General features: G+C 49.2%; 1 protein-coding gene across 1 annotated transcript in view; it reads right to left on the bottom strand.

Moving 5' to 3' along the window:
• The window catches only part of P2rx3 (purinergic receptor P2X 3), a 30,929-nt gene extending 7,224 nt beyond the window's left edge, over window positions 1–23,705 (bottom strand). Inside the window, exons 1-8 of the mRNA XM_015477257.2 lie at window positions 23,098–23,705; window positions 15,708–15,843; window positions 15,203–15,274; window positions 14,927–14,990; window positions 14,185–14,278; window positions 13,817–13,894; window positions 12,965–13,106; window positions 12,279–12,415 (exon numbers count right to left, since the gene is read on the bottom strand). Of these exons, the coding sequence (XP_015332743.1) occupies window positions 12,279–12,415; window positions 12,965–13,106; window positions 13,817–13,894; window positions 14,185–14,278; window positions 14,927–14,990; window positions 15,203–15,274; window positions 15,708–15,843; window positions 23,098–23,216 (842 nt within the window). The 5' untranslated portion in view covers window positions 23,217–23,705. The remainder of the gene's footprint in view (window positions 1–12,278; window positions 12,416–12,964; window positions 13,107–13,816; window positions 13,895–14,184; window positions 14,279–14,926; window positions 14,991–15,202; window positions 15,275–15,707; window positions 15,844–23,097) is intronic.
• Between the last annotated feature and the right edge of the window lie 1,506 nt (window positions 23,706–25,211).

The following is a 25,211-nucleotide window of genomic DNA, read 5'->3' as shown; positions in this document are numbered from 1 at the left end:
AGGGAACAGGATGGATTCAAGCTGCAGCAGCAGGATGACAGGTAGACATCGGAAGGATATCATTTCTCTAAAGATGGTGTGATCAGGCCAAGAGCCTTCTCTGAGGAGGCCTCTTAGGAGGTTTCTAAGAAGTCTGGGAAAGAAGTATCTGCAGTGGGCAGAGGCTCCGGAAGTCTTCCTGGATTCCAGGTTGGCCTGAGCGTAAGTAGAGACTGTGACCCTTTCCACACCCGCAGCCATTTATAAAGCACCGGAAGTATACGCAGATCCCTTAGCCCTAGCAGCTCAGTTATTCTCGGGAAGAATGTGTGGTTGTTGAACCATTTTCTAGATGAGGCAGATGAGAAGGTAACTCGCCTGAGCCAGGCTCTGATCTGTGCTGCGGACCCTGAAGGCCACACCCTTAGTCCCACGCCATTTGCCTTCGGCTCCAGGTGGCTGTTAAGGGTGCAGGCAGCCCTGTACTGTCTCAAAGCCCTACTGATTCTGGGTTCTACATCACTGGAGAACTCAAGGCCCCTGTCTCAGAGCTGTGACAGCTGATGCCAATGAGGCAGGCAGGGGCGAGAGCATGGGCCATAGGCATGGGCATCAGGGTAAAGGCTGGACCTTTACTCCCAGCCTAAGGCTATGGCCACGAGAAACACTCTGACACTGACGTGGAGAACAAGAAGTCTGCATCCCGGGCACTGCTGTTCGGAGCGAGGGCTGGCTGAATTTATTCTGGGAAGGAATGTGAAGGAAACAGGGAGAAAAATCAAAGCGGTCTTGGTTTTTCTCCAGCACCTGCCTTCCAAGAGGCAATAAGCATGGGAAGATCATTATCTCACCAGCCACCCACCCTCGAGGCTTGGCAGGGACAGACTCTCCTCCCCAGGGGGGAAGGAGGCGGAGGGACAGCTTGGGGAGGAGAGTCCCACAGTCCCGATTCCTGTGCTCCAGTGTGGAGATCTGGCTGACCCCTGGGGCAGAAATGGCCAGTGGTCACAGGTCTGAGTTACCTTCTCTCTCTCGGCACATGTTTGGAACCCATTTTTTAGTCCCTTGTATCTAGCTGGGGCCCCATGACTATTTCTTGCCTGTAGAATGTGAATGAAAGTGAGTCTTGTCCAGAGGTGAGGGGAGATGGTTCAGAGCAGCATCTCTTTTTCATCCTCCCTTTCCTCACCTAATGGCCAGTTGCTCAGGAGCTAGGGGGAGATCTCTGAGGCCCTGGGGAAGACTGAGTCAAGATGGCAGGAGCCCAGATCCCTGAATGACTATGTGGGATCCCCCATCCCCACTGACCTGGTGTGCCCTGAGCAAGAAATAAACCTTTGTGTTAAGCCACTGAGGTGAAAGGATTGTTTGTTATAGCAATTAGCAGTACTTACCCTGGCTGTCACAGACCCTCCTATGTTTTTTATTTTTCTTTTGTGTCACTGGGGACTGAACCCAGGGAAACTCTACTACTGAGTTACATCCTCAGCCCTTTTTATTTTTTATTTGAGACAAAGCCACACTAAGTTGCCCATGCTGGCCTTAAACTTGTAATCCTCCTGCCTCAGTCCCCTGAGTAGCTGGGACTATAGGCACTTGCCATTATGTCCTGTCAACAAACACCCCTGGTTTCATAGATCAGAAGATTGAGGTTCAGGGAGAAGAGTTTGCCAAAAGACAAAAAATGAGTTAAAATTGGGGAGGATTAGATAGAAAGAAGGCAAATTCCCAGGATGCTGCATTCTTACGAATAAGCCTGTGCTGATTCCTAACAGGTCCTAGGAAGCTGGGTACGCAGTTTGGTTCTCATGAACTGGCTTCTTATCCCTGGGAAAGTCACTCAAACTATCTGAGCCTTCTATGACAAATGAAAAATGAAAGAAAAGAGTTATGGGGAAGATCAGTTGAGAGAGGGCCCATACATATTAGGTGCTGTTCTTATACTAGGATCAGGATAAATAAAATAATTTCTACATTTATCTTAAGTATATGCTCTTCTCACTCCTGGAGATAGTAATATTAGCAACAGTCACTGCCAACATATACTGAGTGCTTACTGTGTCCCCTGCACTGTGCCAAGTGCTTTATACCTAATTCACTTCATACAACCATCCCATGAGATTATGTATTGTTGTCCCTCCTACTTTCAGAGAAAGAGCCAGGACCAGAGATGATAAGCAACCTGTCTAAGGTCACAAAGCCAACATTCAGTGAATAAAGCCCGGATTCAAACCCAGTCAGTCCAGCTATAGGGCAAACTCTTAGCCAGGTCTGAATATGGTTTGTCCCCCTCCCAAATTCATGTGGAAAGTGAATCCCCATTATGAGATATTAAATGTTGGGACCAGGTGAGGCCTTTAAAAGGTGATCAACATAAAGGGATTAACTCATTTATGGGACACATCCACCTTCAAACTCCTATTCATCCACTAGGGTCCAGCTCAGATGGCTTCTGATTCTTCAAGCATTCAACAAGTACATCAGCACAGCTACCAGACTCCAGACCCCAAGATGCCCACTCAAGCTGAGGCTTGAAGGGTTGGGGAGTTCAAAGGCATCAAGTCCAGAGGTGGGGGCAGCTTTCCTGCTGAGAGAGTGGCAAGCCCCCTTCTGGGAAGGGACATGGTGTCTATGAAGAAGCTGAAAGAGCATGGATGGGCTGGAGGGCAGAGGTGATAATGGCCAGTCCCCCTCACCCTGGCTAATCGTGTGCATCTCTTCCCGACTCCATCCTAGCTTAAAATCAACCACTGACCTACACCATGAGCACTGGCAAACATTATGAAGCAAGGTTTTGTTTTCCTTTTCTGCAGAGTGCTGGCTTACTGTGCAGAGCAGAGGCTGTGCCCCCCCCCCCCCCCGGGCTGCTTTCCTATCTCCTATCTCCCCCAGGCTGCAGGCTGCAGCCTCAGCCCCCACCACCCCAGACCATGACGACAAGCTGCCTCTTACCATGTCTGTTTGCCCAGTGGCCTAGTGTTCACAGTAAGGGGTTAGGAAAATGCTCGCTAGAAGTAATGAACTCCTGAGATTCTTGACCTCTCGAAAGATGAGACTAACTGGCCTAAGGGATTCCTCCTGCCCACTGGACTCCTTCAGATTCTCCTTATGCAGATGGAGCTAGTATATGGTGGCATCAACAGACTATTTCTCTCCCAAATAGAAAACATTTAGATCTGGCAACAGGCGAGGTGGGAAAGTGAGTGCAATCAGTGGGAACCAGCCCAGTGAGGAGAAGTGGGGGATGGAGCAGGGGCATAATATATAGCCTTGCTAAGCCCTAGACCGAAGGCATCACTCTGTTATTTCATTTAGACCTCAGAGTGACAGCTCAGTGGAGTGGCAGGTGGCTTAGGGACTCTGAAATGAGGCAATCCTATTCCTAAATCCTGACATTGCCCCTTGAAATAGTTTATATGACCTTGGCAGGCGACTTCACCTCCCTGTGTGCCAGTTTCCACATCTGTAAAGTGGAGATAATAGAAAGCGCTGTAAGGGCTGTTGAGAGGATTAAATGAGCTACTGGATTGAGTGCAGGGCTGAGCGCAGTGCCTGATGCACAGTTTCCAATTCATATTAGCTATCAATCATCAGGCAATATGCCCCGGGACTATAGGCTGGAGAAAAGCAGAGTGACTCTCTGGCTACTGGGTCTGCAAGGGGCACCACTGAGATCTGGACACAGGCTGCTGGAAGCCGCAGCCCCTGCCTACCTGACTGCCTCCCTAAGACAGGAGCTAAAAAAGAGAGCTCACTGTGGGCCCCGGGGGAAAGGGGGCTGGTTGAGAGGTCGCCTTTGAAAACCCTCTGCTACTGAAAGCATAGCATGGCCGTGACTGGACCAGGCCACAAGTTTCAGTAGAGAGAGCAGAGCCTGGACTCCTGCCAGTGTTGGGCTGTGGAAGGGGAAGGTGAAGAAGGGGAGGGCACATGCAGGGCTGCAGTGGTCAGCAATGGGAGGCTCCCCTGATGGGCCCCCCTAGAAGGACCACCGAGCCAGGCACTTGCAGGAAACCGTGTGCAGATAAGTTTCCAGGTCTCTGGTGCCAGAGGTCTGGCAGGCTGATCTTCCCAGGCTGCATTCAGAATTCTCTTGCCCTCTGGGTTCTGGGGTTTGGACAGTGGGAGACACTGGCAGGGAACCAGTGGGCAGGAAAGAGAAGGGGCTATTTATTTTGCCTTTGGGCCCCTTGCCCTGCTCTGGTTTCATCTGGGGGCCTTGTCTCTCTGTGACTACAGCTCCTATCAGGGACCTCAGCTGAAAAGCAGACCCCCATTCTTCCCACTATGGCTGCAAATCTAAGGTGGTAATGGCCACTCTGTTTCTCTGTACATGGCTGGGCTTCCACATGGGTTCCTGTTGGGGGCGTTTCCTCTCAAGCTCCTGCTACGTGTGCTTTCCTACCAGGAGCTTCACTGACACACCTGTTCTGTGACCAGACAGGACACCCCCGAGAAAGGACCAAACTGAAAATCCTGAGGCCTGATGGTGCTGAGACGTTTCACACGTGTGTTCCCTTGTGCTATTAGCAGCAATAGATAAAGAATGAGTAAGTACAGACGTCAATTGCCGTAATAAATCATTTGTCAGATGTGCTTCTGCAGGGCAGGGTTGAAGCTCCATTTTAGTGTGATAGGTCTATAAATAATAGTGCACGCTTCAGCAGCCCAAGCTCTCAAACCCCTTCCCCAGACACCCACACATGTTGGCTTAGGCTATTACAGCTTGAAGGGGCCTCAGAGATGATCGCCTTTAATCACCCCAAATCACACTGAGCTTCTGTGGCAAGGTTCTAACTGTAGCCCACATGTCCCCTGACCCACACCCAGGGCTCTGTCTGCTTTACCACTACTTCACTTTGGCTTGTCCCTTGTTATCTACGGGGGATGGATTTCAGAAGTCCTCACAGATGCCCAAATCCATGGTAGAGCTTAGTGGTAGAGCACTTGCCTAGCATGAACAAGGCTCTGGGTTCAATCACTGGTATCAGAAAAAAAAAAAAAAAAAAAGGCATTGCACATTGCAATATGCACATTGTCCCACATACTTTAAATCAGATCTAGATTGCTTACAATATATAATACAATGTGTTATGTAAATAGTTGCTATCCTGTAACTAGGAAAATGTGATTATTAAAAAAAATGTATTTGGGAGGGTACTGGGGATTGTAAACCCAGGGGTGCTTTACCACTGAGCTACATCTTTGGTCCTTTTACTTGTTTAAATTTTGGGACAGGGTCTTTGCTAAGTGGCTGAGGTCTCGCTAAATTGCCCAGGCTGGCCTTGAACTTGGGATCCTCCTGCCTCAGCCGCCTGAGGTGCTAGGATTATAGGATTATACACCACCATACCTCGCTGTATTTTTCAAATATGTTTAATCCATATTTGGTTAAATCCATGGACATGGAACCCATAGATACAAGGGACAACTATATTCTTCTGTACGGACAATTTTGTCATTTAGGTTCAGGTTGATCAAAATTCCTACTAGAATAAAAATCCTTTCATCATAGCAACTGCCCTGGTTCACAATGTATCAGCTCCAAAGCCCAGGATGTGATATAATCTGGAAGTTGGAAGAGCACTGTACTGTCCTCCCCACATTATCTGCAAAGGGTTTCCCTCATGACGTCTGAATACCTCCTGCACAAGAAACCCAATGCGTGACCTCCAGGGGCAGCCAAATTTTAGCTTTTAATGGCTCCCCACCTTGCAAGTGCTTCCCCATGCCCAGCAGTCAGCAGTCAATAAGTGTTTGCTGAATGGAGAAGGATTTTATCATGGTGTACAAATCCTTCAGAAGCTCCCAGACATCTGTTTGGAAATGATCTACCCTCCCCTAGAGTGGTGGAAACCACTTCCTGAAGTGGGGACATGAAACTGTTACTGCAGCAGGAAAAATAGCAACAAACTTGCGGGATCCGGGTTTGACTTGCAAGGGAAAACTCAGGCCTGGAATTTGGGTTTCCAAGTGAAGGAGCTGGTGTTCTCGGCAAAGCTTTGCCTGTGGGAAGTAATTTTGCCAGCTGAAATACACTTTTACAGTTGATATTGCACTGATAGGAAAATATCTCCTGGCAGACACACTGCATCTGGGATGGGGCCACATCCGTAGAGCCGGCTGGGACTCCTCCCCTTAGAGAAGGGACCAGAGCCAAGTTTATTTACTCATAGTCTAGGGACCTAATCAACCTCCAAGGCAGATATTTAAAAAGGTTGTTTTGTTGATTTTTAAAAAATGTATTGCTATTAATTTATCCTTAATTTATAAGGCAAGGACAGATAATGGACATGGAGCCAGCAGCTGTACTTGAGAACGACATTATACTACCTGCCTGTTTCTGAGAGTGATCTTGTTGCCATCCATTTCCTTATCTGTATAATGGGGGTAACCATACTGGTCCTACTAAGTGACTGTGGCTGCAATATAGGCTCTGGAGTCAGGCTGCCAGAGTCTGAACTCCCCTTCAGCACAATGGGCTGTGTGGTCTTGGACAGGAATGAACCTCTGAGACCCAGATTTCCAGATAGAACATGATCTCTCTTCAGAGTGGAGGAGGTAGTTCATGCTAAATCCCTGATTGCCTGGTAAGTGCTTGAAGAGTGTTGGATTATATTTTCCACCAATAACATTGGTTGCTGTGCACACAGGACAGACACAAACATTTACATAGGGTTGTATAAACCCAGGATCATTTATGTTGTCTCACCTCCCACGGTCAAGAGGTTGAAGATGAGAAAGGATCATGGAGAATTCAAGCTAATATGCCCTGCTGAAGAGGGCCTGCCAGCGTTTCTGTGGAAATGATGGAAATGGCTGCTTTTAACATATATTCTATGACTTTTGGAAAGAGAAAAATCCAGATTGTAGAGAGTGATCAAAGCCAGGGGCACATTTCGATTCCATCTCTGTAGATTGGCCTAAGATCTTGCTGATCTGCGTGCTTCAGCATGGAAGCAGAAGTGGGGCCAAATCTTAGAGCTTCATGAAAGCTGCTGTGGGTACATTTCCAACACGGAATGATCGCTAGAAACACCTACTGCACGAGGAACATCTAGCAGATGAACAAGTGTTTTTCTGTCCCAGACACCAAGAGAGGAAATCCAAAACTGCGTTGCCTTTTAGTAGCAAAGCTGTCTTAGGAACTCTCAGAGGGGAAATGAGAAATCAGACATTGCTAAATGCATGGCTCTGCTCTGCTTTCTCTCTCGTCACTCTGGCAATCACCTCTGGGCATATCTCTTACAGCTACTTTCTTTCTTTCTTTTTTTACAAGCCACGTGATGCTGGAAGGTGTGCTAGAAGCAATGAATATAGATCAGGCCCCTGGCTTTGCGTCTTGATGTGCCTCTTCTCCTAATCAGGCTGTATCATTTCGGGCAAGTTGTGAAACCTTTCTCAGTCTACCTTGGTGGGTGGGATGGTGCGGTGAGCTGTGAATCTTGACAAAAACAGGTGTGAAAGGCTTTGCAGACTTAATTTCAGAGACTTTTAATCTAAGGACTAGGGATAGGCTTTTAGAGGTCTCAAAGTCCTGGAATTTTATGCTGCATAAGTACATATACATAGAGAAAGGACCAGAAGGAAAATCCTAAACTGTGCAGAAAGCTAACTTCTTGCAAGAGGAGTAGGCCTCAGGAGCAAAGGGTAGGCCCCTATCTACTCCATGTAGGTCAATAGTGCTCTAATTTATTATTCTGAGAATGCATTTATGTATTATCTGTTGCAAAAGAAAGGACCTTTTCCTTTTTTTAAATGCCTGCAGAGTTGCTCATGTCTATGTGCATGAGCGTTTTTCCTGGAAGTGGCTCATGCTTTGGCCAGGGGAATAAAGTGGCTAGAGATCTCCATGGGTTAGCGAGGGGCTGTAATTCCACAAATGAGGGCTGTTAGGCTTGACTGGACACCCACAGGCGTCCCTCCCTCCCTGAGCTGCTTCTGTAGACTGTTCTGCCTCAGCTCCGCCTTTGGGCAGAGCTGACCTGGGCCATACCCCCGTTACACCCCTGTTCTGTTACTGTCCCCAGAGCCTGCACTCTCCTTTGTGGTTCCCCTGCATCCTGCCCATACCTTTGAAACAGTCCCTTTATTAAACTCTCCTCAAATTACCCAATTTGAGTGGGCCATCTGTTTCCTGCTGAGACCTGACAGATACAGTATTATTAATCTGTCATTGTACCATCAGTGCCTATGCACACACACACTCACATATTGATAAACTCTCACTCAGCCTCACACACTCGCCCACCAACACACACCCCCACTCCCTCACAAACTCCCACGAGCATACACGCTCATATGACACTATATATTGTCCCAGCACTTTGGGGAAGAGAGGGCTGCTCTGTTTAAAATCTTCTCTAGTGAATGGAGGGTCAACCTGGGCTGCAGGAACCTGGCCCACCGTTATGAGCCCCTTGTCTACTCTGCAGGGTGCCACCTCCTACCTCTGGGGATGTCTTTTAACTGCATACCACTGAATTAGCAATTCTCATCAGTTCTAATTTTTAGAAATTATACACTTTGTCCACTACAAATCCGGATGACCCCACTGCACTCTCAATGTGCTTGGAAAGAGGCTTCATAAAGAGTAAGTTCAAGTGCTTCCTGGAATCTTTACCCTTGCAGAATACACCTAGGAATAAAAATAAAATCTCTCTATCAAATTCTAGGTAGAGAATGAGCAGAAACTTTAGGAGAAATCACAAATAAAGGTTAATTTAGATGAAGAGGACCAAGTACTTTGGGTAGGAATTGAAGGGAGATACATCTTGGCTCAATCTGAGGTTACCTTGCCAGTAACTGAATCCATCCAATGATGAACAGGTCACCTTAGGAAGAGCCTCTTATCTGGGGCTGTGCCACAGAGAGACTGATGTAGGACTTGGGATCCAGTGACCTCCAAGGTTATGCTAACATGCCCCTGGGACATTAGCCAAGTCACTTCCTCTTTTGGAATTTCCACTTCCTCCTCTGTAGAGTGAGGGATTCTGTCTAGGCCTCTCCAAGGGTTCTTTAACACCTAAAATTCTCAAAATCTCTGATTCTGCAGGCAAAGAACTGTGAAAAGTAGGGGAGGGGGTAGCATTTGGAAAGGAGCTGCAGAAGTAATTAGTGATGGAAATGTGAATCTCTAGCTGCCTCTGGATATCTGAATTTGCAGATTAAAACAAGACTGAATCTTGGCTGAACAATTCCCTTCTCTCCAGAGCAAATGGCAATAGTAGGACGTTGAAAAATCTGGCCTCTATTGGAGGAAGAGGCAAATGAATTTGTTTGGGAGACAAAAGGGCAGACTATAAATTATGTCTCCAGCATCTGCTAATCCTTGAACCTCTCTGGAACTCAGATTCTTTGTTTTTAAGTGGGGCTGAAAGTACCAAGTATCTAGGCATAGTCTTCTGAGGATCACCAAGTGCAAAGTCCCCTGTCTTCCTGATTGGGGTAGAGATCGTCTAAGAAAATGTATTGGTATCCAGGCTCCTGGGACCACTGGATCTGTGGTCCTGAGAAATGAATTTAACTCTGCGATCCTCCATTTCCTCATTTGGGGATTGTACCTATCTTGAGGGTGGGTGAGGAACAATTAGCCAAAGTGGACAGAATGCTTTACACAGTGAGATTCTCAAGAGCAGCATAAAATGACCACATCATAGAAAACACACTGTGTGCCCAATGTGGCCTTGGGTCCCCTTTCTTCTTATCTGAGCACTCAGAAAGGTGACCTTGTGCCTCTCTCACATAGGTACTTAACTTAGCTTGGATGCCAATATGGTGCCTGTAGGCTGACGGCAGTCTGAGGGTGCTGGGTGGGCACCCAGATGTAGGGCTGTGAGAGATCCTGGGGAGAGCCCTCTGCTCATTATGGATGGCAAATATTCCTCCATGTCAGTATTATTCCTTGGGCCCTCTGGAAATTCTTTTTTTCTTTCTCTCTCTCTCTCTCTCTCTCACTGGGGATTGAACCCAGGGGTGCTTAACCACTGAGCCACATCCTCAGCCCTTTTCATATTTTCTTTTTTTTATTATTATTTTTTGGTTGTAACTGGACAAAATACCTTTATTTTATTTATTTATTTTTGTGTGTGTGGTGCTGAGGATTGAACCCAGGGCCTCCCACGTGCTAGGCGAGTGCTCTATCATTGAGCCACAATCCCAGCCCCTTCATATTTTCTTTAGAGACAGGATCTCAATAAGTTGCTTAGGGCCTCAATAAGTTGCTGAGGCTGGTTCCAAATAACTCATTTGGCAAGGAACACTTATGAAGATAGAGCTATCATGAAAGCCCCAACAACTGGTATCATACAGTTTTAGAACAATGTCTTTCATTTAAAGAAGAATGGGTCTGAAGTTCTTATCTCCAATTTATTGTGCTGTGGCTATCTGCCCCAGTAAGCATAACAGGGCATGAGATAGACCTAGGCCTAAATAAGGTCTAAGCTACTTAGGGCCTCGATAAGTTGCTGAGGATGGCTTTGAACTCATTATCCTCCTATCTCAGCCTCCTGAGCCTCTGGAATTAGAGGCAAGCACCTCTGCACCCAGCTTGGAAACTCTTTTCAACTACAAAGGTACAGATGAGTGCTTTGCCCCTTCTTCTATGGCCTGGAGGCTTTGATGAAGGAGTCAGTTTCCTGGAGGCCCATACCTCTCAGATGTGTTTCCTTAGGTTCCGGAAATTACACTGGTGAGATCCTTAGAGATCTAGCATCTTGTGTCCCCAAATACAATCCAAGCTTATTTAGGCCTGTTGTGACTACTTGGGTGGATAGCCACAGCACGATAAATTAGAGATAAGAACGTCAAACCCATTCTTCTTTAAATGAAAGACATTGTTCTAAAACTGTATTATACCAGTTGTTGGGGTCTTCATGATAGTTTTACTCTTCATAAGCATTTCTTGCCAAATGAGTTATTTGGAGGACTGAAGAATCCCCAATGGCCAGAGGGAAGTTATGAGGATGAAAACTTGCATTTTAGATTATGAGAATTTTATTAATGTGTTACTATTTTAAGCCACCATACAAATATCCTTTGTATTGATTTCAGTGTGATGTACTGACTGAATAAATATGCCAATTTCTGCCAGGGAGCCAAACAGTATTTTTAAACTACTTTAAAATATGTGTTGTTTCCTATGGTTTTTTAAACTCTGGAGTTGATTATGAAAGCAATTTCAATTTTAAAAAATTCTTCTTTCCAGAGAACATACATATATATTTGAAACTATTAAATATAAAGCTTAATGGGATAGGTAATTATTTTTTAAAGTTACAAATTAAGTGAAAAAAAGTGATGTGATTCTTTTAGCTTACGTATGCCATTATAACAGAGAGTATATACTACAACAAAGGAAATTTGAAGAACAATTCTTTGAATATATAACAAATGTATCATATGTAGATCATCCCTGTCACTGCCTATTGAGTAATTTTGGCCTCTTTAGTGTACAACACTGTGTACTTAATCAGGACCCTGGCAGAAACTGAGATCTTCAGATTTTAAAGGTAAATCAAAACCAGGAGCTAAAGCTTTTCAAGTATTGGCTGGTAGGATTCTCAGGATAATAATGATGCTATCATCAATTTGCAGAAGGGGAAATTAGGAGGTGAGGAGGCCGAGGGTTTTTCCAAGGCCCTTCAAGTATTCCAGATAGTGTATCCTATGGTTCCTCTTTCCCTCTATTCCAAATGGAAAAAACCCCAAAAGATCCCTTAAGTCTCAAGGCTATTGAGAATACATATTAGATGATATTAAGAGACTGGTTTAAGTTCTCTAGAAAGGCACTGAGGAAGAACTAATAATCATTATACTTGTTATTTGTGACTCATGAAATTTCCTGGTTTGGAAATTTGTAAAATTTGCAAAATGCAAAACTACCATCTTGTAAAATGAACAGTTATTGCCCTTACTTTGGTCAGTGAGAGACCTTAGAAAGTCCAGGCATAGGACAGGGAATGGGGCTGTCCGGGCATTACCTCTACATGTTAGTGCTAAGAATAGACCAGGAATCACAGCAGCCAGCATTTCAGCAGGATTTGGCCATCGGGCTTCACTATGGCCTGAGCAGGAGCACTGGGCTCAGTCCCTTCCTGTAATGGAGCTGTCACCTCACAGCACAGCCCATGCAGCACTGAGGCTGCCTGTTACAGAGTCCTTCCCTAGTTTGAGCCAAAGCCTTATGGGAGCAGGGAGGGGGCCAAGGATCTTTCCTTCCCAGTGTGCCTTGCTGCCTGAGGTGAAGTTCTCTGGAGCTGACTCCCCTTCCCCCTTGTCCCAGGAGAGCCGGGATTTACCTGAAGTTGTACCCCGGGGAGATGCTGCTTTTCTCAGAAACGCTGTCCAGCCGAGTGAAGGAGTATTTGGGGATGCACTGGTCCCAGCTCTTGTCCAAATCGCACACCCAGCCAATCTTTATTCCCAGAACTCCACCCTGAAGAAAGGGGCCAGACATGAGCATTCCCCTGAGCTCAGCCAGGGTGGGACAGGGGCTTGTGACAAGTGACTTCTTTTTATTCTGTAGGTGGAAGGTGGAGGCGGGCAGAAAAGAAAGTGACTGGTCACAGTAAAGAAGTGCTGTAGCCAGGGGTAGAACCCTGGAGCCTCAGGGTCCTTCCTACTTTTGGAACCTTCAGTTCCTTGTCTCCAATATAGAGAAAGTGGCCGTGGGTCCACTGTCCCCTCGTGTGGCCCTTTTCAGAGTTCTATCGCTTCTCCCTAAAGGGATGTATAAATACAGGAATGGGAAACTGAGGATTGGGGGAAATGGGTCACTGGAGGGGAGACCACTCAGGGTAGGGGTAGGATGGGGCTGAAAGGGTTCAGGGACAAAGCCAATTGCAGGCCTGGGATACTTCCACCAGGTGGCGCTGTCTTGCTGCAGCTCTTTCCTGGTCTCCTGGCTGCCTCCAAAGAGCTCTGGAGTCTGGGGAAAGGCTGAGTTCCCCTGGTAGAGGTTACAGAAGAAGAAGTAGGTTCTCACCGTGCGGGCCAGCTTGGCAAAATCCTGCCCTGCAAACTTGACCACATCCCCCACCCGCAAGATGGGGCAGAAAGGAGCCTTTTCAGGATGGAAACGGCAGGTCTTCATGTCCCTGGCTGTCAGGTTGGGCAGGAGGTTTCCCCTAGGGAGAAGAGGAGAGAGGCAAGGCCAGGGTTAAGATGGCCCCACACAAACTGCATTCCAGCCTTCGGGGGCTCAGGGCTCTCCACACCCAGGCAGGGCGTCCATGTCCTAAGCTTTTGGGTATTCACTGTCTCTCTCTCCCCTCTTGCTCTGCATCTTTTTCTAACCCCAAACACTCTCCATCCATAGTAGGGTTATGTGTGTCCGTGCCCAATGTCCCCCAGCTGCCAGGCTGGGCATCTTGGAGGGCGAGAGTCATTCCTGACACTCTGCACCTCTGCAGGCCTGCCATTGTACTTTGCACAGGGCAGATGCCCACCATTCATGCCCTCATGAATGACTGAGTTACACAAGGGGCTGAACTGACTAAGAAAAGGGATACCACATGGGGGCTTGATGTAGGAAAAGATAAACGGACAAGCTCCTTGGTTTCCAATCTCAGGAGGCATCTGTGCTCAGGGCCAAGTTTAAATGGCCCCTCCCTGGTTCAAACAAAACTCCCAGGTCGGTCTGAGCACAAGGCAGGGAGGCTGGCAGGGAAGTTAGCCTCCAAATCCACTCAATAGTCAGAGGCCAAGGCCACTGGAAGGCTGGGATTAGGAGTCCTGGAGATGGGGTTTGGGAAGTGAGAGAACCATGGTGCATGGGGCACCTCATTCTCTGGCAGGTGAGGTGGCCCGGTGATTGGGGGAGGAAGTGAGGACTCACTTCTCAAAGTTGAAGAGGGGGAAACGGATGCTGTTCTTGATGAAAATGGTGAAGTTCTCCGCTTCCATCATGATAGGCCTGTGGGTGAGGATGGAAGCCTTAGCCCTCAGGAAGAGCCTCTTTCCCTGGTGGATGCCTCCCAAGGGAGACCTCTTATAGATGAAGGGGAGTGATGGGAAGGCCTCTCTGGGTCTCCAGAGTCAAAGGGAGAGAAGGGGCAGGCGGGATGATACCCAGAGGCCACCACCACCCCCATGAAGAGACACTACATTGAGACCCTCCATAAGCTCAGAGATGCAGAGCTCCCCACGTTGGCAAAGAGGAACTAGGTGGGGTCCTCTCTCCTCCCGTCTGGCGCAGGACCTCACATTTCCACGGTGTCCACCTCTGTGGGGCACCAGCCCTGGATCTCACAGGTCCGGAGCTCAGAGCTGTAGTTCACGCAGCGGCCAGTGAGGATCCCTGCGAGGGAGGAGCCACTGAGGCTGGTTGGCCACCTGCTCTTTTCCAGTCCCTTCCCCCTCCTCATCAGAGACCACCCCTGCCCCAGGGACCCTGCCAAGGAACGGACCCTCTATTTCTTGTTGTGTGCTTGCACAGTACAGCTCTCTCCCTGTTCTCCTCCTGAGCTGCAGACCAGACCAAGGAGAGTCCACACCCTCCTCTGACAGCTCCTTAAGCCCCAGCACCCGGAGCCCCTATCTTTCTAGCTCTTTCTTCCTCACCTCTGAGCTGGCGCTGCTCCTTTGGCCTGAAGCCATCTCTGTCCTGCCAAATCCCACTTGTCTTCAGGGCCCATTCCAAATGCCACTGCCTCCAGGAAGGCTCAGGGCCACTCTCTCAGAACCAGTCTCTCTCCCTTTCCTGTGCTTTCCCTTCCCTGATCAGCACATGCCACTTAGCTGTGCCCCTGCCTGGCTCTGCGTCCCTAGACTTCACACTCCTCTTGGGGGCACCTTCATAGGTCCCTCTGGGTCTGGCACCCAGGGAGCCTCCACAAATGCTGAATTGATAGGCACGTTCTCTGCCTGCTCCTAGGGTGGCTCTCAGGGATCTGCTGCCCCCAAGGACAGCTTGGGAATGGGAGGGGTGAGGAAGGGGCTGACTCACCCCCACCCGGGAAACGCTCAGGTCCACACTGGCTGTCAGACACACAGCGGTACTTCTCCTCGTTCTGGGGGGAGATGGGACCGCAGGAGTGTGAGGGACCCTCCCTGGCCCTGGTGAGCCCCTGGGCTCCCACTGCCTCCCAAAGTGGCGGCTTCTGGAGGGAGGAGGTGCCAGTCACAGCTAGGAGGCTCGCACCCAGGCCCTCCCTACCGACGACCTCTCCCTACAGCATTTTTTTCTTTGACCCCCTTCTTCCAACCTCCTCTGTCCCCTCACCTCTGGGCAGAATCCTTGCATCTGGTTTTCAGTAACGATCATCTTGGTGATGATGACAAAGACGGAGGTGCCCTTGGGAGAAGCAGGGAGAGAAAATCCTGCAACAGTCCCCATCTTGAGACAGGGACTGCTATTGTCACCACTCTACAGAGGGGGAAACTGAGACTCTGGGATCTGACCAAGGTGGCAGGGCTAACAAAGGGCAGAGCTAGGATCCGAACGGCTCTTTCTGACCCCCCCATGTGGGTGCTGTGTTTTGATTGCAGCAGGAGTCAAGGTGGAGCCTGGAGAGGAACCCAGCTTTCGGACGCCCAGAACTGCACTCTGGAGGTCAGACCCAAGCTGCCCCACAAATCCCAGCAACCGGGGGGCCAGGCCCTCTACGGGTTACTGACACCACTGATTCGGGTTTGGGAGTCCCAGGGACACTTTTCTTGTCCAGCCCCCTCCTCCCCACCGTCCCCAGATGTGAGCATCTACAGGCCCCAGGGTAGGGAAACCATACCTGGGGTGGGGTCACATAATCAGACACGTCCATGACTCTGTTGGCATAGCGTCCGAAACCCTTCACCTTGGTTACCACCGAGGACTCAATGGCTGTGTCCCGCACTTGGTATGCCTTCTCGTGCAAGAAAACCCATCTGGGGCAGGAGAGCAGAGACGCAGAGAGACAGACAAGGGTCCATAGGCCTAGCAGAAGATGCTGGGAGAGGGCTTCTTTTGGCCAGCATTATGGCAGCACAGGGACAAGGCCTTACTGGAGATGTGGGACCCTAGTGAGTCCCTGGTGGACTTAAAGTAGTGTTTCCCTACCTTCCCCCACCAAGGAGCTTTTTTTGAATTTTAAAAAAATAATTGCTCCCCGCTTCAATATCACAGATACCTGTTTATGTACCACGTGCATATTTGTGCTTTATACATCAAAGAGTGAGTTTTTTTTTACCCCTAAGAACAAATGTTCACCCCCTTGAGAGCTGTTGCCCTGTTAAAAATTTGGCTTACAGTCATTCCTGCTGATAATAGAGTCCTTTCTCTGGCAGGCTTCCAGGAGAGAAGGGGCAGAGGGCAGAGCATGTGCATTCCCAGCTCTGTGCATGGCTGTATCCTAAACACCTGGCACATAGTAGATGTTCAGGAAAAAAATCGACCAAAGGCCCCTGGGAACTGAGTGCTTGGCAGCCTTCCTCCCTCCAAGTGTCAGGTGAGGATGGAGGAGGACAGAGGGGCAGTGGTTGCTTCTTTACCTGGCAGGTGAATGGAATGGGGTTGGGGGTGGGGCAGGGGATTAAACTTATTCCTTGAATTGTGCTGCCACCAAGTGGTCATTTACCTGTAGTGGCTTCTCCCTGCTGCTTAAAGCCGTGGAGCGACCCAGGGGTTGTAGTTGGGCTCCCTTCCCTTCTCCCATCACCACTCTCCCGGATTTAGCCTGCAGCAAGCAGGGCCTGCAGACATACCCGACAACTCTCTCCTCTGCATTTCACACGCAGTCACCATCGCAGCCCTCAGAACTCAAGCTACTCTCAGCCTGGTTCAGTGCCCCCTCCAGCCAGGGACATGCTCTGTTTGTTTCTGATGGCACAATGGCAAGCAAATGCTGTTACTGTCCCCATTCTATGTATGAGAAAACCTATCACATAAGTTTGAAAAATGCTGTGCATTCAACAGACAAATGCATCTGCTAAAATTTAATTTTTAATTGCATTTTTAAATATTTATTTATTTATTTTTGCAGTGCTGGGGATGGAATTCAGGGCCTCATACCTGATAGGCAAGTGCTCTACCCACCACTACAACCCCTGCCCCTCCCAATCTTATTTAAGCACAGATGCCGGTTTTGAAGAAATACTGACATCTTCTGGAAGGTATTTTTGGAAATTCTGGGTTAGGGTCATTTTCTGTATCTCACTGGGGTAGAAAAGCAGCATCAGATGAGTGGCAGGAGACTGAGACAAAACTGTGGGAGTCCTAGGCTGGGCGGCTGCAGAGGCAGTCCTGGGGCTGAGCTGACCTGAGGTGTTTATTAGGGGGTGGTGAGGATCCCAAGCCCAGGAGCTGTCTAACTACCATTGAGTCGCCATGGATGGGCTGCTGTGGGAGGTGGTGGCACTGAAGGGCTGGGAAGGCCAAAGAGATCTGGTTGATGACCTTCCAGGTGTGTTAAGGGGAGACCCCCTTCCCCCGGTGGAGGTTGAGCTGGATGACTTTCAAGGTCCCCCCACTGTTGGAAGATGCAGAGGGGGCAGCTCCCAGAACATGCTGGGAGGGTCACTATCACTTGTAAGATGGACACCATGGTCATGATCACTGCAAACACAGGCTGATGTTTGCAAGTGGCTCCTTGTTCGGTTTTTAGTGTGAAGATCTGGAGCTGATCCCTATATGGCGTTTCACTCACTTGGATTCTTTTTTTTTTTTTTTAATCAATAAGCAATGATTTACATATTTCAGAGTGCAATTAAAGTTCTGAAATATGTATACATTGTGAAATGGTTATATTGTTAGTTAACATATTAATCACCCTGCATATTTATCATTTTTCTGTAGTGTTACTTGAAGTCTGAATGGTTGAGTGGGAGAGAAAGGGTGGGGTCATGCACAGCACTGGTAAATGGCTCCAAACCTGTTACCTGTTTTATTGTTGCTGCCTTAGAGCCAGCAGCATCCTGATTAATGCGCCATTAAGAGTTATTCATAAGCCTGTAAATGCTTTTACGAACACCAGGCCTCTGTGGAGCACTGTGCTGCTGTGTGCCTTACCTCCCCAGCACTTTTCTTTTTTGGGAAGGGGAGGAGTTTCATTAGGATCTCATTCATCATGTTATGTTCTAGCAGAAGAGAAGGGAGCATCCTGATATAGAAAAATGGAGTAGATATCCAGACAGCATGATTAGCTCCTGGTCCTGGGCCCTCCAGAATGGATGGAGTGAGGTCCGGGACCCTGGCTTTCTGCTCCCAGCTCTGATGGCTGATGATGATGTTGAACACTCACCAGAGTGTTAGCCACAGTCCAAATACACCCTTCCTAAGCCTCAGTGTACCTGGCCACAGAATGGACACATTTCTCTGTGTTGATCTAATGTAATGGCTCCTGGAGACCCCTACTCCTGTCCTTAAAGTTCAGGAACATATGCAGATGAGAAGCAGAGTTCAGATCATTATCATATAGCCAACACGGGACACTAAGCTGACTCCTTTGATGAATCCTTGCCAGTGTGGCAGCTTTGATAATTACCTACATGTTACAAATGAGGAAACTGAGGCACAGAGGAGTGTGCAGACTTGCCCAAGGTCACACAGCTGGTATGTGGGTCCCAAACCAGGCAATCTGCTTCAGACCACTCATAGCCACCTCACCGTAGCATCTTCAGCTGTGCCCAGCTCAGGGCCAGCGCACAGTTGCCCTCCTGAACTGGACCCTGGTGCTTGTCCTGCTAACCCCTGCTCCATCACCAGGGGAAGCTCAGGAAAGTCTCAGTTGGAAGGCGCTCAGGACTCGGAGGAACAATTAACCAATCCCATTCTTCCCTCTCCTCCTCTAAGGCTCCTTCTTTCCCCAGTGGGGAGGAGAGGCCACATTAGACTTCTCTCTCTGAGTTAAATAACAAGTGGAAGAATTTCAGTAGCCCCACGGGGCTGAGAATGTCATCAGGGCAGCTTGGAAATGAGGGGCTGCTTCATTTCCAGAACAAAGGGGCTGAGACCGTCTCTAGAGGCTGGGGCTTAGGAGATGGGGCAGGACTGAGCCTTCAATTCTTGGCATTTTACTCTGCTGCTCTGACTTATTTTTTTCTTGAGTTCCTGGTTTATTATTTATAGAGCGGAAGGCGGGTGGCAGCTCCTTGGCAGGTGGGATGTGCAGGAAGGAGGCCAGAGCAGCATCCCAGCACCCTCCCGTCCACCCCCAGGGAGTCAAGGAGGAGGCCAGGGAGTGGGTGTGAAGAGCGTGTGTTGTGTGTTTTGGAGGAGAGGGGTCTCTTAGGAAGGTGTGAGCTGGGCAGAGGGAAAGGGGGAGGCGCGATGGGGAGTCTGTGGAATATTAATAGTCCCATCTATTACTGAGTATTACTGAGTCACCGTCTCAGGCAAGGTATTCGACGTGTGTCACCTCCCTGGTGACATAATTCCCTGGGAGGAGGTATTCCTAAACCCATTTTCCAGATCTGGGGATTGAGACTTAGGGGCCTAAAGGGATGCTTCCGAGGTCCCATTCCTAGTTGGCGTCAGAACTGGGCTTCTAACTGATGCTCTGTGTTCCACAGTATCATTATGGAGTTGCCACGTAGAGAGGGCAAGCAGGAAGGAGAGTTGCACTTCTCTCTGGACCGCAGGATGGCGGGTCCAACAGGTCCGCCCACAGAATTTGCTGCCTGATGTGCTGACAAGGTGTTCAGAGTGCTACCTTCAGTCAAGAGGTACTCGGGGGGCAAGAAGGTGGCACTCAGGCTCTTCTCTTTAAACCTGACATCTCCATTCTTGTACTTGCTTTAGGTGCCGAATGGCTATATAAGATCTGAGATGAGGCTGGATATTCTGAACCCAAGTGGGTGGCTGTGCAGCTGGTGATTTGTGTGTACAATGGGGAAACAGGGAGAGCAGGGCTGTGATGGGTCAGGGACTCTCTAACCCACCGCTGGTCCATCTGAGGGATGGAGGATTGAAGCACTGCAAAAGTCCCTCCCTGCAGGTCACCAGAAAGGGAGCTTCTTCAAAGTCAGGCCAGCACCAGCCAGCACTTCCTTGGGACTCAGGCCCCAAGGATTTCCTTCTATTTCCAGGATCCAGAAAGGGGACTGGCCCTTAGGAAGTCCCACCCCACAGAGGAGACTGGGGATTACCACCTGGGCCCAGAGAAGACAGGAGAAACGTGGGGTAAATTCTGGCCTCTTGTGGATGTGGGGTGGGTAAAGGAAACCAGTGATGACAGCAGCTGAGGCTGGAGGTGGGGGTGACAGCACGTGCCAAGAGAATAAGGGGGCGTGTTGCTGTGAATGCACAGAGGAGTAGCCACCTCCTGCTGCACTCCACTAGGTAAGGCTGAGCATCCTGTCTACCCGGCTCAGAAAACAGGGAAAAAATATTCAAGTTTTAGTTACATGCTAAGAACACAGCATTGAACCCTTCAAATTCTATGAGGCTAGGCGCCCTCATCTCTCCATCAGACTGTATTCCCCTCCTTCCTTTTTGTCCCCATCCACTCCTACTCCCCCAAGCTCTGGGTAGATTGGCCAAGGTGGTCTTCCCAGCTCGGATCTCATCAAGGCTGTCCTTCTCAGCCTCAGTCACTCACACACATGTTGAAATGCTCCAGTAGCTTTCTTCCTGTCTGTTACTTCTTGTAAAAAGGAGAGCTCTCTGAGAGTCTGATGTTCTCCTGCATCTTACATGACTCTGACCTCTGCTCCTTCAGCTCGGCCATGAACTTCTTTTCCTGCCCTCCTATGCAGAGGCGGGTTTTTTGCCTTGGACCCTCCTTCTTTCCTCCTTGAACCTGGTTGCTCCTTTCAGGGACATTCTTCAGATCTTGGTTTGGACATGGCGTTTCAAGAAAAACCTTTCCTTAGTTCCCTGAGGTCAAACACCTACATGGGAGTGGCTCTCCTGGCACTGTGCACTTTTCAGCCACAGATGAAATTCCACACTTGTTGGTGGCGAGGACTGGCTCAATGCCCACCTCTTGCCTTACACGATGAGCTTCAAGACCCTGTCTGCTTTCCTCTCCCTTGGCCCTGGGGATTGAACTCAGTGATGCTCCACCACTGAGCTACACCCTCAGTCATTTTTATTATCTTTTGAGATAGGATCTCCCTGAGTTGCCCAGGTTGGCCTTGGAATTGCAATCCTCCTGTCTTAGCCTCCTGGTTCGCTGGGATGACAGGTGTGCGCCACCATGCCTGGCTCCCCGTCTGCTTTTGTTCACAGTTCTATCCTCCATGCATACCAATGCCTGGCATGAAGAGACACTTGGTACATCTTTGCTAGTTAACAACAATGGATTCCCAAGGTCACAATAGTGCATGGGTTCTCATACACAGAGATGGGCTCGGGCTAGGGGGCTGGGCCAAGGAACACGCAGCTGAGCAGCTGATGTAACACTGCCCTGTGGGGAGCTGTCAGGCTGGGAGATGGATGGGGCTGGGTATCAAGACGCCACAGAGCCTCTCCTGCTCCCTCCAGAAGGCTGGCCTCCGGCCCCCAGAACTGAAGGATCCCATCTGATCTGATCATAATGAGGAACAGACAAGGGCAGTGGGAGCTGGGTGGGCTGGTCCAGGAGACAGCTGTCTCGGTCCTCCATCAGTCTCCTGTCTGGAGCCAAGGGGGCCAGGCCAGGGTGCGAATGTGCTGAGACAGCGTTTGCACTCACCTGGACCAACACACCATCTTGTGGCTGTAAACACGCATGGCACCAAATAGACACACTGACAGAGAAGGTTAAGAACCAACTTTGAGTCAAGCTCTGTAGATGCAGACATGGAACATTTGCGAACATCACCTCTCACAAAACCTCAGTGTTGAAAGGGAGATTGGAGGCCATTTAATCCTATCCCAGAGCTTGAATCCCTTCCTGATATCCCATAAGGAGCACTGGATATACAGCCTTATTATAACACCCACATACCAAAGCCACCCGGCTCTCGCCAAACATATGAAGCAAAGATTGCTTAAAAATCACATCTGCCCACCTTTCTACGCGCCTCCTCACACACCACTCCAACCCTTCAGGCAAGCAGGCCTGCTCACACGCAGCTCCAGCCGGCATGGGCATGCACACAGGACGTCTTCTTTGAATTGCTTCAATTAATTCATGAACTCCATTGCCAGTGGCTTGTCTCTCTCACACAGACCCATTGTCTCCAGGAAAAGTGGGAGACCAGAGCACTCCAGGAAGGAAAACCATCAAGGTTTCTGTCTGCATTTCCTGGTGCCCACCAGTGTGTGGAAATGACCACAAGAACAGAACGTGCATTTTCCCCATTGTCTGCCCCATGGTCCTTTGTGTTTGTAGGTGTAGGGGTGTGTACCTCCAAGAGTGGGGGCCGAAAGGAGTGTTTGGACCTTGCAGGCTCCTGAGCAACTCTCAGGATGAGTTTTATGCCACAGAGTCAAGCAGAGGTTGGGAATTCACGCTTTTTGATAAAGGACAGCAATTCTGGATTCTCAGGGAGGCACCCCACCCCATGTTCAGAAAAACTACTTTTCTTCTCACCAATATCACTTTGACTGTTAATTTATTTGTGCCTGTGTCTCTCTCCATCTCATGGGGCAGTTCCCTCCTTTGTTTTGCCCTCCCAGAGCAAGGGCTTCTTGACTTTCCAAGATCTCTTTCCCTTCCACCTAAGCCAGAAGGGAACTCCTCATTCCAAAACAAATCCAGAGATCTCTTCCCTCCCCAGCCTACCCTCCCACCCAACATCAGCCTGATCAACTTGTCATCTTCTCTCTGGGTTCCGCACCCTCCCTTTCCTCTTTCTGAGCTTCCTTGCTTTATGGAACCCAAAAGAGTTGACTGAGGGAATGGGAAGATGTGGGGTGGGGTCTGCCTCTTTTCTGGTTGCGGGGAATAGGAGAGGGAGAGTGGAAATGGATCATCTGGGGACCTCTCCTGTTGGAGGGCAGTGCCGGGGTAAGGACCACATACCTTGGAGCGTGTGTTCAGAAACCACTCTCCAACTGTGGAGGATTTTTGGGGGGCAAAAGAATCTATCTGGGGACCAGATCCTGGGTGGTGGCAGCAGAGACCTGTCCTTGGAACAAGGCTCCCTGGAAGATGTATGTTTCCTCCAAGAGAAAAGAAGCCCCCAAGCAGCTTGACAGTAGCACTGAGGGAGGAGGGGAAGGGCAGGATAGCAAGTCGCCCTCCAGTCCTTGGATCTGAGGGACCACAGACTCACCCCACAAAGTAGGAGATGATCAGAAGCTGAACTGCCCTGTTGATAATCCCAATGGTCCAGCTCTTCACGACCACTGACTTGGTGGTCTCGTAGGTAAAGAAGTCTGATATGCAGTTCATGCTGAGAGTGCTTGGGGCCACTCTGAAGGGGCTTGATGGCAGCCTCAGGACAGCGAGGTTCTCAGGACAGGGAGACGGCGATCAAGGCCTGGAAGGGACAGCTTAGAGGGGCTGGAGGAAGAACCTGTTCCTGTAAGCCAGGCAACCCTAGCCCAATGCCCAGGCTCTCTCTCAGCTCTTGACACTCTGACTGCCAAGAGTCCAGGGCCAGGGTGGGGGACACCCTTTTTATTTGTCTCCACCCCATTCCCCTATGATGTCACCACAGGGGTGGGGTCTTCAGTCCTGGGCTCCTGATTGCCTGGGAAGCAGCTGGCTAGGGCCCTCTGGGACTCATGTTTTATCTGCACTCTCTCTACCGTTTCTGCTTGGTTCTCATATGCTGCATCCTCATCTAAGCTCACCAGCTGCTTTGTGCTCTCCCTAAAGCCCCCTGCAATGCCCCACCCCCCAGCCTGCCTGAGCTGAGTACCCCTTCACTCTGAATGTTCACCTAATTCCACCCAATTCTGCAGCCATTCCTTCCCTTTCTGAGTTGCCTCCAATAGCATGGGTCGGGGAAGGGGTCTCTTGAACATATTTCTGGGTCTCCCAGAACAGGGTGAGTGAAGAGTCAAGTCACATCTTTCTAATTGCATTGGCAGTGGCTGCAGCTCTGCCTGTGGCATAGCAGTTATCCTATTTTTTCTTTTTTCACTCTCAAGTTATCTGAATTATTTTTTCAATTATGTGCTTCTGGAAGGCTAGGACTATTTTCATTGTGTTCACCAGTTTCCTCAAAACCCTAGAAGTGCACTGGCCCTAAATATATATGTATTAAGTACAATTGGATTTATAATGCTAGGCAGTGTAGAGTGCTATTTAATCCAAGGCTGAAGCTGTGCATTCAGGGAGCAATGGGGTGTTCCTGTTGTCTCCTAGCCCCAGGATGGAGTTGGCAAGCTGGTGTAATGAGTATCAGGAAAACTTTGACTTTAAATATTCTTTCTTTCTACAGGACACATATTATCCATCACTCTGAGCATCCAGCCACTGTGACTGATGGAAGAGAACCAGACTGCTGTTAAGGGTATCTGGGTTCTAGTCTCCAACTTTGCTGCCAACTCATTGAGACCCTGAGCAATTTCTCTCTGGGTCTCAGTTTTCTCATCTACAAAAGAGGTAGAAAAAATAAAGTGTGTATGGGGGGAGGGGTGGTACGAGTAGATAAACACCTCTTCTAGGCCTGGCCTTCTCTGATTTTGCAAGATGCACCCTGAGACTATGTGAGGGGGGGCCAGGTTTCTGCCACCCCAGCTGATGTGGTTTCAAATCAGTCTGGCTCCAAGGTAAATCTGACACCAGCACTTGAACTTGATGCGGCACTTGCCAGTCTCTTCCAGGGAATCCATAAATTGTGATTATGGGTGGGAAGATGTTGAGTGTAGACAGGGAACACATTTTCAAAAAGGATCCAGTCCCACTTGACAGGGTACAGCTGAGAACAGTAGGCTGACTCACAGACCCCAACACCCGCATTCCCTTCGCACTTCGCAGCCAGTGGAAGCAGCCTTTCTCTCAACCCTGTATTTTCCTTCTGGCCCGACAGACTACTTTTTACAAGAGAGAAAACTATTTTGCAGGTGGGAGGGGCACAGCATCGTCCCAATACACACAACGACCCTGAAGCAAGTCCCATAAAATAAAACTACATAACTTCCCTTTAGAACCTAGTCTCCATGTGAAGAAGCGTCTCTAACTTTCTATAGAACTTTACACGCTCCCATATTCCGATCACTTTCCATCCGGGTGGGAACTGGAACCGCCACAATCCCCCTCCCTCAGGTCCTCCAGAGTCGTCGACGCTCTATGTGACGGTCTCCTCGTTGGACCCAATTCGAGTCTCTCCGGCCGGCTCATCCTCTCTATGGTCTGTACACAACTTCCGGTGGCGGGACGCGGGACCGCGCACGCGGGAAAAGCTTCCCCAGCGTACCCCCATCCCCCGTCCCCGCC

Source organism: Marmota marmota, unplaced genomic scaffold (assembly GCF_001458135.2).
Source record: "Marmota marmota marmota unplaced genomic scaffold, marMar, whole genome shotgun sequence".
Classification (NCBI taxonomy): Eukaryota; Metazoa; Chordata; class Mammalia; order Rodentia; family Sciuridae; genus Marmota; species Marmota marmota.
The sequence above is the reverse complement of the archived record's forward strand: the minus strand, read 5'-3'. Positions and strand labels throughout refer to the sequence as shown.